At 35.1% G+C, this 16662-nt stretch overlaps 1 protein-coding gene across 1 annotated transcript in view; it reads left to right on the top strand.

Moving 5' to 3' along the window:
- LOC111047472 (anoctamin-7-like) overlaps positions 1-16662 on the top strand; it is a 197005-nt gene that overhangs the window by 135123 nt on the left and 45220 nt on the right. The window contains 2 exon segments of the mRNA XM_039419695.1: positions 10326-10382; positions 10384-10463. Coding sequence (XP_039275629.1) covers positions 10326-10382; positions 10384-10463 — 137 coding nt within the window.

The raw sequence follows: 16662 nt of genomic DNA, 5'->3' as shown, positions 1-16662 counted from the left end.
ACGCTCCGTTTCGGAGAGCCAATTTTCTGAGTCCAACTGTTTAAAGTCTAGTACTTTGCTAAATCCGAACTTGGAAACCGGCTTACCTGAAAGGCTTATTATCTCTTTGAATGTTCTACATTTTTAACACAATAGTTTCTTCATTATATTCATAGTCTAACGAGACATATCAGCAATAAAATACTACTGCATTGAAGATACTAAAAATCCTTTATACATTTAATGAAACCTGAATTCACTTCATGGACAAATATGAGCTCAATAGTAGATTTAATTCTTTGTAGTTGTTTGGAAACGAAAGGATATTCTGTACAGTTTAGCTGAACTGTGTTTATTTATACTGGTAAATTCAATATGGATCATTATATTAACACTAGTATTGTCACAAGATGATATAGTTTCCTTGAATATCTACATTTAAAAGTTCTTGGATACTAGTTGGAGAACTATAATCTGTTAAATTTGATCTATTCTACTCATATTTCCAGATAGTTTAGTAGAATTTCAAGACCTTGATACATAACTTAGTGCTGGTTGCACAAAAGCCGGTTAATCTTTTATCGTGATTAATTCACGAGAACCGATCAAAGGAGCCGTCTTATCAAAAAGGCCTTCTCCGATTGGTTCTCAGGAAATTAATCAGGGTTAAAATTGAAGTGGCTTTTGTGCAACCGGGCCTTAGAGTTTTTAACGTGTATCTATCTAATCTGGGAATGATTCCATCTATTCTATCAATCTATTAATTTTTAATATCTATTGAATCCAGTTAATTGTCAGTTAGTATAGTGAGCTTCCAAAATCTCTATCTTCGAGTCTATCCTGAACTTACAATTCTTAATGTGCATCTATTTAATCTAGAGATTTCCATCTTCTCTATTAATAAATAATTTTTTTTCAAATCTATTAGATATTTTTTTTTTGTCAGTTAGTCTAGTGATCTTCCAAAATCTCTATATTCAATTTAGTGTTCTTCAACTCTATTAGTAAGTAAAAGAAGATAATAGAAGTCTATCTGGATGTTTATGACATAGATAATATTCTCTCAATCTCTTTCCTGAATTTAGTGTTCTTCAACTTAAATTAGACAATATTAAACTATCAGATCATGAGCTTTTAAAATAATTGAAGACAATCTAGATATTTGTAAACTAGATGATATATTCTCTTATTTTTTTCTCAAAAAATTGATACTCTCTTTAAACATCTTTGTTAAGCTTTCTATGTTCAATGTTAGTTTTACTATGTGTGTTACTTTAATTGTGGCTTTAGAATCTGTGCCGTGATTGTAATTATTATAAGCCTACATTATTGCTCTATTCATGGAGACTAAAGATTGCTAGATCTCCAACTATCGTGAGGTCCACGTTATAATGGCAGCGGAGAAAGATAGGAGAACAACGTTGCTGATCCTCTGTCTTGTCTATGCCTTCTATAGACGGTAGCTCATACAGGTTCATTGATGTAATATTAACTGTTCATTCTCGTTCAGAATATTCAATTATATTTTATTAAGCGAGAAATCATATTTTTCAATAATTTCATAATGAATTTCCATAAATTGAGACTAAATATTTTGTTAATCAATTATTCATTCTACATTGTTGGAAGACGATCTGGCAACAGAGCAAAGCGAGAAGAAGATAGTGCTATCTGCTTTGGTGAATGATAGACAAGGATAGCAATACCATTGCCAATCAAACACTGCCATTATAACGTGTACCTTAATATTGGCTATTATAACCAGATCAGATTATTTTTATAAGATTTTCGTAGATATATGACTGCTTTCAATTATTTCTGTACAGTTTAGCAATTGCCTTTCTTATATAGTGAGGTCCACGTTATAATGACAGTGTTTGATTGGCAATGGTATTGCTATCCTCGTCTATCATTCACAAAGCGGATGGCGCTATCTCCTTCTCGCTTTGCCATGTTCCGTTTCGTCTTTCAACAATATAGAATTAATGAATGATTAACAAAAATATTTCATCTCAATTTTGAAAATTCATTATGAAATTATTGAAAAATATAATTTTTTGCTTGATAGAATATAGTTTATTATTTTAAACGAGAATGAACAGTTGATATTAAATCAATAAACCTGCATCAGCTACCGTTTATAGAAGGCATTGACAAGACAGATGATCGGCAATGTTGTTCTCGTATCTTTCTCCACTCCCAGTATAACGTGGTCCTCATATAGGCTATTATTTCCTTCAAATTAGATAATTAGTTCTGATAAGATATTCGTAAATATATGACCGCTTTCAATTTCTGTACAGTTTAGCCAATTGCATTTATTATAGTAAATTTATACATTATAAACCATATCCAACGCTGGATATCCTTGAAAGCTGCACGTCGTGACGTCATTAGTGTCTTGAATCCTAAAAATAGAAATTTAGAAAGCTTTTTCAACAGCTGTGAAAAGCTGAATTCAAAGAGGAATTCTGTATTGCATTTAGAAGGCTGTGCAATGATTGAATTCAAATTGTAGAGAATTTATAATATTATCTTGCGGAACGCTGAATTTGAAAGGAAATTTGTATTTCTTCTAGAAGGCTGTGCAAAGATTGGATTCCCATATCTATATAGTAGACAATTTGTAATATATTTAGAGCCGGTTGCTCAAACCCCAGTTAAATTTTTACCGTGATTAGCTTCACGAGAACCAATCAGAGAAGCCGTCTTATCATAAAGGCATTCTCTGATTGGTTCTCGTGAAATTAATCACGGTTAAAATTTAACGGGCTTTTATGCAACCGGGCCTTTATCTTGCGGAACGCTGAATTTGAAAGGAAATTTGTATTTCCTCTAGAAGGCTGTGCAAAGATTGGATTCCTATATCTATATTGTAGACAATTTGTAATATATTTGGTGCCGGTTGCTCAAAAGCCGGTTAAATTTTAACCGTGATTAGCTCCACGAGAACCAATCAGAGAAGCCGTCTTATCAGAAAGGCCTTCTCTGATTGGTTCTCGTGAAATTTTTCATGGTTAAATTTAACGGGCTTTTGTGCAACCAGGCCCTCATCTTGCAAAACGCTAAATATATGGAAGGAAATTTGTATTTCCTCTAGAAGGCTGTGCAAAGATTGTATTCCTATATAGTAGACAATTTGTAATATATATAAATAATTTATCTTAAAACTAGCTCTTATCTAAGAGGATTTTACCAAAAATGATTTTTCGAAAACTATGAAAGCTCTTTAGTAGTTTTAAGTTTGTTGGAAAAATGTAGAAATCTTTCAAACGTAGTCGATAATAAATAGTAGATTTTATTAAATTGTGGTTTTATTCGAACTCATATTTCTAAAATAAATCAGTTAATTGGCTAATGGCTGAGCGCGCGATTTTACCTAATTAGCTTTGAATCAATTAATAATTTAATCAATAATTAGGATAATAGTAGAATATGTAATTGTTGTTTCAAACGGCAGTTTAATCTATTAAGTTTTAGTAGATGAATATAAACATTCATTTGGATCTTTATTGGAGTGAGAATTATACTGTTTACGCTATCGTGAGGTCCACGTTATAATGGCAGTGAAGAGAGATAGCGGAACAACGTTGCCTAACCTCTGTCTTGTCAATGCCTTCTATAGACGTTAGCTGATACAGGTTTATTGATGTAATATTGATTGTTTTTTCTCGTTTAAAATAACCAATTATATTTTATGAAACAAAAAAACCATAATACTCAATAATTTCTTAATGATTTGTAATGATTTAGTTGAAATATTTTGTTGATAATTATCAATTCTACATTGTTAGAAGACGATCTGACAACAGAGCAAAGCGAGAAAAGAGATAGCTCTATCAGCTTTGTTGGATGATAAACAAGGATAGCAATACCATTGCTAATCAAACACTGCCATTATAACGTGAACTTTACAGCCATAGTTGACGTTGACTTTTTCTGTATCTGCTTGGCAAATTTGAAAGATTTGTTCCTCAATAGAGATATCATATGCTAGAAGAAAGTGAGTTTCCTTCCAGCTCTTCGTTATACCCCACACACATTCTCTCTCTTTCACACACACACTCTCTCTCTCACACACACACTCCCACACTCTCTCTCTTTCAGCAAAAGCGTCGATTCACACACATCGATTTTTGGACACACGATTCGCTGTTCTTATAAATTCTATTTGATTAAACAGATGATGTCAAACAGATGAAGTGTGTCAAGTTGCGTTTAATCTTATGGAATTCATAAGTACGGCAAAAACTCGTACGTCCGAAAATCGATGTGTATATAACTTTGGCTCCAATACAGGGACTGAAAGAGAGATAGGATGGTAAAGTGCCAGAAGACTAAGAAAGGACGCTTTTGCTGAGAGAGAGTGAAAGATTGTGTGTGTGTGTGTGTGTGAGAGAGAGTGTGTGTGTATGTGTGTGAGGGGTAGAGAGGGAGTGTGTGTGTGTGTGTGTGTGTGTGTGTGTGAGAATGGGTGTGTGTGTGTGAGAGAGAGTGTGTGGGAGTGTGATTGATTGATTGATTGATTGAGTACTTTATTTATGTAGATTACAATATATACTGGCTTATACACTTACATACAATAGCTTACAATACAGCAAAGATCTAGATGAATTTACTCAATATAGACTAGAAAATGATATGAATAGACTTGAACTGTATATGATATGAAAAAGCAATTTGTAATATAATAACTCTAGATAATAATCATATTGTTATGCATCTACATAAATTGGCGGAGCTTTGGACATATCAATGTCCATTCTTCGGAAAGAATATTAAAAATATCCTCCCCACTAACTCTCTACCAAATCTCTCTACTAACTATCTCTCTACTAAATCTCTCTACTAACTCTCTCTGTCCCAGAGAGAGAGTGTGTGTGGAAGTGTGAGAGAGAGAGTGTGTGGGAGTGTGAGAGAGAGAGAGAGAGTGTGTGTGAGAGTGTTAGAGAGAGAGAGAGAGTGTGTGTGTGTGAGAGAGAGTATGTGGGAGTGAGAGAGAGAGAGAGTGTTTGGGAGTGTGAGAGAGAAAGAGAGTGTGTGTGAGAGTGGGAAAGATTGTGTGTGTGTGTGGGAGTGTGTGAGAGAGAGAAAGTGTGTGAGTGTGTGTGAGGGGGAGAGAGAGTGTGTGTGTGGAAGTGTGTGAGAGAGATAGAGTGAGAGAGAGTGAAAGAGTGTGTGTGTGAGAGAGAGAATGTGTGTGTGAGTGAGAGTGTGTGTGGGAGTGTGAGAGAGAGAGAAAGAGTGTGTGTGTGAGATAGAGAGTGTGTGGGAGTGTGTGAGAGAGAGAGTGTATGGGAGTGTGAGAAAGAGAGAGTGTCTGTGTGAGAGAGAGAGTGTGGGAGTGTGAGAGAGAGAGTGAAAGTGTGTGGGGTATGACAAAGAACCATGAACGAAGAACTGGAAGGAAACTAGCTTCCTTCTAGCGTATCTCTATCTCTATCGAGGAACAAATCTCTCAAATTTGCCAAGCAGATGCAGAAAAAGTCAAAGAAGAAGAGGAAGAAGAAAAGAAAGAATGCGAAGAAAATAAGGAAAAGGAAATGAGGAAAATGCGGTTTCCAGAGTAAGGGCTAAGTGAGTAAGCCTGAGAAATCCCACCCATGTTTGACCCAAAAAAACACTGTTCCAAGTAGCTTTGCCTGGCCGCAAATATAATTACTTTCTCCAACTGCTCGTGTATGTTGGTCTATATCCGATTAAATTACTTTCAAACGAGATTAGGAATTTCCTACTTGTGGCCCCTACACAATAATGGTTATTTGAAATGAGAACACGTATAGTGAGGTCCACATTATAATGGCAGTGTTTGATTAGCAATGGTATTATTATCCTTGTCTATCATTCAACAAAGCGGATAGCGCCATCTCTTTCTCGCATTGCTCTGTTGCCAGATCGTCTTTTAACAATGTAGAATTGATCATCAATTAACGGAAAAAACACTTATTGACACGTGCTACTTTTTAATTAATAAAACAAAAAAAATCTTATAGCACCCTTTATTTTGAAAAACTTTAAAATAGTTTAACAACCAGTTTCGGTGATATGACACCATCGTCAGGTTATAAATTAAATAAATGTTCACTAATTGATGTAAAACGAACATATGCTTAATTTCATATGATTAATTTATTTCTGGTTGGAGTTATCAAATTTAAATTTCGAAATATATTTTAGAAATTTTTTAAGGTTCAATGAACATATTCAGGCTTTGAAATCAAAAAAATACTACTCAAAAATCAGCGTTTGCTGAGCATTTAATTGAAAATAGTCATAATTATATCAATATGAATTCTAATATAAAAATATTAAGCATTGGTGATGAAAGTAATAAATTGAATGTAAAAGAAGAATTTTAGACTATATCTATAAAACTGCAAAATTCAATAGGAATAATTTGATAAATATGATCCAATTTGAATTAAATATGATCCTATTTTTGATAAAATTGAAAGTGAATAAATAAAATTCAAAATTGTTTAAATAAATTCAAAATTTAAACTCAATAACTTTAACCATAAATAAATTAATCATATGAAATTAAGCTTATGTTCGTTTTATTAGTGGACATTTATTGAATTTTATTTCATTTTATAACCTGACGATAATGTAATATCACCGAAACTAGTTGTTCAACTATTTTAAAGTGTTTTTTAAAATAAAGGGTGCTATAAGATTTTATTTTGTTTTATTAATTAACGGAATATTCCATCTTAGTTTGTTATGAAAATTCATTATGAGATTATAATTTCTTGCTTGATAAAGTAAAATATATTATTTCAAACGAGAATGAACAGTTAATATTACATCAATAAACCTGTATCAGCTACCGTCTATGGAAGGCATTGACAAGACAGAGGATCGGTAGCGTTGTTCTCCTCTCTTTCCCCACTGCCATTATAACGTGGACCTCACTATATTCTTGTGTATCATTCGACAAAGCAGACAGCGCTATCCTTTCCTCCCTTTGCAACGTTGCCAGCTCGTTTTCCTACAATGGAGGAAATGGGAATGTTCCCACTTAGCCTGACTGATCAAGTGTGAATAGTACCATTCAAAATTGGGGGTATAATTTTCTTACTGAACATGAGCTTTTCACTGATCCTGATGTGGTAATCCACTCATACAGAAAATATAGTATGATAAGATATCCCATGTTATAGGGAGTCTATGTTGCAAATTTCGCTGTTAACTCAATCTGATAGACCTAGATTGAGGTAAACGTTATAATGGCAGTGGAGAAAAAGAGGAGGACAACGTTGCCGATCCTCTGTCTTCTCAATGCCTTGTATAGACGATAGCTGATACAGGTTTATTGATGTAATATTAACTGCTCATTCTCGTTTAGAATAATCAATAAATAAAATTATATTTTATTAAGAAAGAAATTATAGTTTTCAATAATTTAATGAAGAATTGCCATAATCAAGATGAAATATTTTGTTAATCAATTATTCTACACTGTTAAAAGACGATCTGGCAACAAAGCAAAGCAAGAAAGATATAGCGCTGTCCGCTTTGTTTAATGATAAACAAGGATAGCAATACCATCAAAATGCAAATCAAACACTGCCATTGTAACGTTAGGCTCACTATATAATTCTTTTCCGTAAAGATATGTGACGCTGGTAGTGTCTCATATTGTGCCGTTCTCACACTCATACACTCCCAACGAAACAGTGATAATAGACAGTAAATTGTCGACAGTAATCGGCTTGAGTTAACAAAGAATCGGCTTGAAACTTGGAAAATAAACAACCTATACCATGGAATATCGTTTCAAGTTATTTTTCTCTATACCTGAAAAAGTATGATGCAAGAAAAGAATGTAAAGTTAGAAGAACTCTTTTAGATTTATTTTATTTAATTCATTCTCAATAATAATTATTATGACGTTTTGACATTTTTGAGTTTATAAAGACTTGACTTCAAGTAGACTTCAAGTTTTCAAAATCGCCCAATCAACTCAGACATCAACAAATACTCACTGAATATTAAGAACCGGTTTCCCAGCTCGGGATTTTGCTAAGTTCTAGACTTTAAACAGCTGGAGTAAGAGAATTGGCTTTCCAAAACGGTGCGTGGTCGCAGTCCATGTTTAAGTTAAATCTCGAAAAACTATGAAATTAAACACAAAAAAATGAAGAGAAAATAGTGTAGATTCAGCTATTTTGAATTATTAAGGGATGTTTCATTTCGTGAAGGAAAAACGCTTCCAATCATAAATGAAGATTACTATAAGAATCTGGTGTGGCGCACTCACACAACTTTCCTTGCCGTTACGAAAATTGATCACCTGACGCTAGTGTTGTCGCACATCTCAAGTCTACTTATAAACAAAGATCTGAGCCAGCTGGTGACAGGACAATAACGCTGGAGACACACGGGGTCTGCTATCTCTTCGTAGTGAATGATTTAATAGAACCAACACTTGACAACAGTTTGCAATTTAATAATCACATTTTTTCAAATTTCAAGCTTATTTTCAATTTTAGGTGAAAATGCTACTAGACATTAATTGCAGAGATTTTCATGCTCTATCTTTTCCACTTAAAATTTGTTGTTTAAATTGTGTATGAAGGCTGATAATTGAGAATCTAAAATCGAACTTTGCATAGATGGGGCAGAGCTCCTGAAATTTTTACAGATATAGGACTCGTTGTAGTTGATAGGGCTCATCAATGACTATTTCAGGTATGAATTTGATCAAAATCGTTGGAGCCGTTTTTGAGAAAATCGCGATAACCCTGTTTTTGACAACATTTTCGCCATTTTAGCCGCCATCTTGGATTGCATTTGATCGAAATTGTTCGTGTCGGATCCTTATAGTGTAAGGACCTTACGTTCCAAATTTCAAGTCATTTCGTTAACTGGGAGATGAGATATCGTGTACACAGACGCACATACACTGATACACACACACACACACACATACACACACACACACACACAAACACACATACAGACCAATACCCAAAAACCACTTTTTCGGACTCAGGGGACCTTGAAACGTATAGAAATTAAGAAATTGGGGTACCTTAATTTTTTTCGGAAAGCAATACTTGCCTTACCATCCTATGGTAATAGGGCAAGGAAAGTAAAAACTATGACTACGCCCCGTTTCGGAAAGCCAATTTTCTGACTCCAGATGTTTAAAGTCTAGAACTTAGCTGAATCCCGAGCTCGGAAACCAGCTCTTAATACTCATCAAGTATTTTTCGATGTTTGAGTTGAATGGGCGATTTTGGAAACTTGAAATCTACTTGAAGTCAAGTCTTTATAAATGAAAAATCAAATGAACCTCGAAGTTTTCTTCTTAGTTCACATCCTTTTCTTTTATATAGAATAGAACCATAGAGAAACGATAGCATAAGTAGATATCCCATGGTGTAGGGCGTTTATGTCGCAACTTTTACTGTTATCCCAAGTTGATAGTTCACATAGTTCTTTCCTATGCAGCTGTGTGACGCTGGTAGTCTCTCAAATTGTGCCATTCATACACTATTACCCCAACAAAACATTAAAAATTGACAATAATCGACAGTAATAGGCTTGAGTTAACAGTAAAAGTTGCGACATAAATTCCCTATACAATGGGATATCTACTTACGCTATTGTTCCTCTATGATAGAACTTAGCTAGATCACTACCTCCGCAAACAAAGCCGTGGTGCATTCTGGTGACGTCAGCACAGGTAGGGCTCCTACACCAATAAAAATTCGTTGATTTTAGCTGATCTATATCAGCTAGTGTTTTTATTGGTGTAGGAGCCCTACTTGTGCTGACGTCACACGAATGCACTACGACTTTGTTTACGGAGGTAGTGATCTAGCTAATTTCTATTCTATAAACAGCTGGAGTCAGAAGATTGACTTTCCAAAGCGGGGCGTCGTCATAGTTTCTATAGTAATCTTTATTTTCTAATTTCCATGATTGGAAGCGTTTTTCCTTGACAAAATTAAACATCCCTCAATAATAATTAAAAATAGATAAATCATTACACTATTCTCTCCTTATTTTTTTGTGTTTAATTTCATAGTTTTTCGAGATTTAACTTTAACGTGGACTACAACTACGCCCCGTCTCGGAAAGCGATTTTTCCGACTCCAGCTGTTTGAAAATTCCTTGATTTTTACTACATGACTTAGTGTTTTTATTGGTGTAGGAGCCCTACCTGTGCTGACGTCACACGAATGCACTACGGCTTTGTTTACGGAGGTAGTGATATAGCTAAGTTCTATTCTATATAATTCTATCGGCTAGATCCCGAGCTCGGAAACCGGCCCCAAGCAAATCATACTAAAGGATGAGTTTTTGTTTATCTGAATTTTTGTTTGTGATTTCAGGCGCATCCAAACCCCTCGATGAACTGGTCGGAGACGCTGCTCAAGCACTTAAGGCTACCCCAACATAATGCACGTTGAAGTGCCAGGCAAACCTCTAGATTTCTACACTTGTCCGTTCCGAAAATCTAAAATTGACAGGTAACTAGCACAGTTCTATCTATAATCTATGATCTACTAGTAGTTCTGTGAACAGTAGACCTTACGCATTTTCCTCATCCACAAGTATCTGATGTCGCCTGTGCACCAGTTTCTCCAGACATATGTGTAATGCATGCAATGAATAATCCACTTGTCAGTTGATTTATTATCAACAATTCTATAGTATGATTAATCCTATCTTCAGAGTGGATGATATACAGTATATAGTGATATCGGAATATGGAGGGAATTCCTTCTCTTTTCATATTATTCTTAAATTGCAAAACTTCAAAAAAACTTTGTTTATACTTTGACGCGCAGTTAAAAAAATCTGGTGTGGTTCACTCACACAACTTTCCTTGCTCATTGATCTATAAGCCTCATCAACGAGGATAATTTAGGGAATAACATTATGCCGATTGGCGGCTAAATAATTAAAACTATGATTAAACTATTGTGATTGTGTTCAGAGTACATTTTCCTTTGCCTGAATTATGGAATTTGAGGATTTTTAAAAAGTTGTCAAAACAGCTGTTCTACAAATAAAATATCGACATGATGATTGTCTTCTTTTGAATAAACTGCTCTACCTACCCACCTCACGCACGAGAAGGAGGTTACAAAAGTAAAAGTAAAGTAAATTTCTCAAGGATGGGGTGGACCCCCTGTTAATTTCTCAGGGAGGAGACTGATGCCAGTTAATAGAGCTGATATATAACTATACAGGGTATGAATTTGGAAAATTCGGTCAAGTCATTTTTGAGAAAATCGTGATAGAAATTTAACAAAATTCATTCTTCTCAGGAATATTACGGAGCTCCTGCAATTTTCCCAGAAATGAGACTCATGTCAGTTGATAGGGCTTATAAATAGCTATCTAGGGTATGAATTCGAAGAAAATCGTTAGAAGCGTTTTCGAGAAGACCGTGAAAAACATGGTTTTTTAGCCATTATCCGCCATTTTGAATTGAATTTTATTGAATTTCTTATTGTCGGATCCTCATGGTATAAGGACCTTAAGTTTAAAATTTTAAGCCAACCGGTTAATTAGGAATGGAGTTATCGTGTTCACAGACACACACACACACCCACACCCAAAAATCATGTTTTTGAACTCAGGGGACCTTAAAACGTATAGAAAACATGAAATTGGGGTACCTTAATTTTTTTTTGAAAGCAATACTTTCCTTACCTATGGTAATAAGGCAAGGAAAGTAATGAAACGTATAGAAAACATGAAATTGGGGTACCTTAAATTTTTTGGGAAGCAATACTCTCCTTACCTATGGTAATAGGGCAAGGAAAGTAAAAAGGGAACATTCCTGCCAAATCTCATAGAATACTATCATCGCGTTTGGCCGTGAATGTGTTACATGCATACAGACAAACAAAAGAAAATCCGAGCTAAAACATAGACCTCACTACGTTCGGTCAATTATTATAATAAAGGAGAAAATTGGCTTATACACGTACAGGATTGAAGATTCACGAATGACGCATCATCACGTCTCGACTACTGAACTGATTAACTTGCAATTTTACATATAGATTCCTTATCCTCCGAGGACAGTAACAGGCCCATTTTGAATTTAACAACAATTTATTGTCAAGTTCAATCAGACCTTTGCGGAGCACGGGTTACCTGCTAGTACGTCAGATTATTGTCCAGTGGACAACATTATGATTTATTACCTGATTCAATTTCCCAATTAATGGTGATTTGAGTGTGATATTTTCGTTTTTTATTCTGTTTCCAACCGTCAACATTTAAAAATTTTAGTTTTCGTTGTTTTTGAGTGAAAATGGACTAAATTATAATAAAGTGAAATCATAACCCTATTTTGGACTTTTAAAGTGTTATCTAAATTTGGGAGAGAAATAGTACAAGGAGTATCCTTAGTTTTTCTCTCCCAATCAGTGTTTCTTTGTAGAAAATATAAATAACTAGCCGTCAGGCTCGCTTCGCTCGCCGTATCCGTCTAGCCAGGGGGCTCCGCCCCCTGGACCCCCGACTGGATCGTCCAAGGATGAGATCAGCAGGCTCGCTTCGCTCGCCTGCATTTTTCATTTGAGCATTTTTATCATATGTTAGGACGATCCAGTCGGGGGTCCAGACTAAACGGATATGGCGAGCGAAGCGAGCCTGACGGCTAGTAATATAATATTCCCAGGATTGAAGTAGCAGTGCCAATCAATTTTTCCGCGATAAATGCATTTAAATCTTCAACTTGGTGCCAACCTAACAAAGTCAACTCAACTTAATGCCAACCTGACAAAATTATTAATTTAGTTGCCAGTTAACAACTTCTGTTTTGAAGAGGTACTCTATCTAGATTATAGTTCTATAGTAACATATGATATGGAAATTTCAATTATAATTAAGAGATGGGAGAAGAAGAATATACATGCTAAAAGACGAACTTAAACCCTTAAAAACAACCCTTAGAGTTAAAATATTGCCAAAAGATTTCTTAGTGCGCCTCTAAAGGGCCAACTGAACATACCCACCAAATTTGAACGTTTTTGGTTCGGTAGATTTTTAGTTCTGCGAGTGAGTGAGTGCCATTTCGCTTTTATATATATAGATGAATAATTGAATAGTATGAATAAAATTTGATTGTATTGCAGCTATATGTTTAAGGGCTTTCGGATAGGCTAGAACTACACAAAATGAAATTTTGTGATTCGTCTCTCAATATTCAAGTCTCACAAAAATAATCTCAGTAGGTAAATCTCAGACTGATCAGAGCAAAATGAAGTAGAAGGAAAAGAAGAAGACGGAGAAAAATAAGAAGTAGAAGAAGAAGAAAAAGAAGAGAAAACATCTTTAGCCTACTGTAAATTTTTTTATTCTATGATAGTATAATAGGTCTAGAATCTGAGTGTACGGCGGGTTGCCTATATTACTCCCGAAACATGAGATCTGGTTATAGTGAAGTCCACGATGTTATGGAAGTATTTGATTAACATTGGTGTTGCTATCCTTGTCTATCATCGGATAAAGCAGATGGCACTATCCTTCTCCAGCTCCGCAACGTTGCCATATCGTTTTCAACTACGTAGAAGTATAATCAATTAGCAAATATCCAATCTCGATCATGAAAATGTATTATTTTTAATCATTGAAAGAAATATGTTCTTTCTGAATAATTGATTATTCCGAAGTTATCTAAGGAGAGGGAGTGGAAGAAGAAGAAGAAGAAGAAGAAGAAGAAGAAGAAAGGAGAAGAAGAAGAAAGAAGGAAAAGAAGAAGAAGAATAAGAAGAAGAAGAAGAGATTGTTTGATTGATTGATTGAGTACTTTATTTATGTAGATTACAATGTAATACTGGCTTATACACTTATATACAATAGCTTACAATACAGCAAAATTATAGATGAATTTACATAATATAGACTAAGAAAATAATTATTGAACTGTATATGATATGAAAAAGCAATTTGTAATATAATAACTATAGATAATTATATTGTTATGCATCTACATGAATTGGCGGAGCTTTGGGCATATCAATGTCCATTCTTCGGAAAGAATATTCAAAATATCCTCCCCACTAACTCTCTACCAGAACGTTAATTGGAGAGGGAGTGGAAGAGGAAGAAGAAGAATAAGAAGAAGAAGAAGAGCGGAGAAGAAGAAGAATAAGAAGAAGAAGAAGAGAGGAGAAGAAGAAGAAGAAGAATAAGAAGAGGAGTGGAATCTCCTTCCCCAACTCTCTGAATAAAACTGACCTTGGTTAGTCAACGATCCAGTAAGGGGACAAAGTGAATATTATCCAGTGGTCAGTGCTCCCAGTAATGGAACCACCCCTACCATAAACTACCCTTAGCACCACCCCTTATTCAAAATGTGACTACCCCCACCCCTATCACATAAACTACTGTAGGAAAGTGTCGAGTTGATAGGAATGCATATCCTTGCTAGAAGTTGCTGAGAAGTGGGAACATTTTATTCCGATTTAATTCACTTTGCGCGACCAAACTGGTCTGAATAATCAGCATATATTATTTTTGCACACAAATACTTTTCCTAACCACTTCACTGTTTTCTAACATCCTCAGTTCTTCTTCTTCTCCTTCTTCTTATACTTCATCTTCTTCTTTTCCTTTTTTCTTCTTCTCCTGTTTTTTCTTCTGTCTTTTCCTCTTTTCCTTCTTCGCATCCTCTTCTTCTTCTTCTTATTCTTCTTCTTCGTTTCCTTTCACTTCTACTTCCACTTCTCCCTCCTCTACTTAGATCTATTCCTCTCTCTTTGAACAGAAGTACTCTTCAATTATTAATCCTCAACAGATTTATTGACCGAGCGAAGTGAGGTCTAAGATTCAAGTCGACGGTTTAGCATTTCTCTTAATGTTTGAATGTTTAAATGTTTATATTTATGTTGCGCATTTACGGCGAAACGCGGTGATAGATTTTCATGAAATTTGACAGGTATGTTCCTTTTTTAATTGCTCGTCGACGTATATACAAGGTTTTTGGAAATTTTGCATTTCAAGGATAATATAAAAGGGAAAAGGAGCCTCCTTCATACGCCAATATTAGAGTAAAAATCAGACTATAGAATTATTCATCATAAATCAGCTGACAGGTGATTACACAGATGTGTGTAGAAGCCAGTCTATTGCTGTATTTCCCTAAGGTCTATAGTTTCAATCAGGATGAGAATTATATTTGCTAGTGGATGAGAATACTGCGTGAGGTCCACTGTTCACAGACCTACTAGTTTTCCAATCAATATCATAATAATAGTAGTATAAGATTCACAATTTTCTTGTGTTCTCATTGATTTTTTGTTTCTCCAATTACTTTTCCCTCTTCACTTTCCCCAAATCCTGCTTCAATTGAACAGAAACAAATTCCTCCTTCAAGTTTTTCTTTTCGCTAGGAACAAAAGACTGAAAACTTCAATCTGCCGCTTCACAACTCCTGCCATGCTTCACCACTCTCTCTCTCTCTCTCTCTCTCTCTCTCTCTCTCTCTCTCTCTCTCTCTCTCTCTCTCTCTCTCTCTCTCTCTCTCTCTATCTCTATCTCTCTCTCTGCTTGATTAATCAACAAAATTGATTCACTCCATCGTACTTCTTTAGGAAACAACAAGAACTCATTGAGAATTCTTAAAAACCGTCGATCAATTAGTTATTTCAAATCACAAGTTTTGTAATCGAATTTCAGTTTGATGTTGCATGGGGTATTTATGGTATTTTTATCAGTTCTCTTCTATTCAATTACTTCAACTTTTTCTCTGTTCCGAATGACTATTTTCCTACTTCTCACGCTTAGGTAGTTCACACTTTATGGATCTTTTAACTAACTACTCCTCTAACTTACTCTCTCTCTCTATCTCTCTCTCATTCTCTCTCTCATACACACACTCTCTCCCACTGAATATAAAAGAACAAAGATTCAGAAGCACAGTTATTTGAAGACAATTCAAATCTCTCTCCCCATCACTATAGTGTGGTCCACGTTATAATGGCAGTGGATAATGATAGAATAGGAATGCCATAATTGACATCGTTGTGTACCTAGAAAAGGATAGTACAACCGGCTTTGGCGAATGATAGACAAGGATGGCAAAACCAAAGTTGATCAAATACTGTCATTATAACGTGGACCTTACTATAGTACACTCTTTTCTCTCAAAAACTATTGATTTTCGTGAATTCAAATCTTCCTCTCCCTCGCTCTCTCACCTCTCTCTCTATCCCTCTCTCTCTCTCTCTCCATCTCTCTCACACTCTCTCTACACTCTCACACTCTCACTACACTCTCAATCTCTCTCACACAATCTCCCTCACACTCACTCTCTCTCTCACCCGCTCCCTCTCTCTCACTCACTCTCTATCTATAGCTCTCTCTTTGGTAGAGAGTTAGTGGGGAGGATATTTTGAATATTCATTCCGAAGAATGGACATTGATATGTCCAAAGCTCCGCCAATTTATGTAGATGCATAACAATATTATCTATAGTTATTATTATCACAAACTGCTTTTTCCATATCATATTTATACAGTTCAATAATAGTTTTTTAGTCTTTAAAATGTAAATTCATCTATAATTTTGCTGTATTGTAAGCTATTGTATATAAGTGTATAAGCCAGTATATATTGTAATCTACATAAATGAAGTACTCAATCAATCTATCTCTCTCTCTCTCTGAATATAACAGAGCAAAGATTCAGAAACACAGTAATTTG

This window comes from Nilaparvata lugens, chromosome 1 (genome assembly GCF_014356525.2).
Source record: "Nilaparvata lugens isolate BPH chromosome 1, ASM1435652v1, whole genome shotgun sequence".
NCBI lineage: Eukaryota > Metazoa > Arthropoda > Insecta > Hemiptera > Delphacidae > Nilaparvata > Nilaparvata lugens.
Note: the sequence above shows the minus strand (reverse complement) of the source record. Positions and strands in the feature narration are given on the sequence as shown.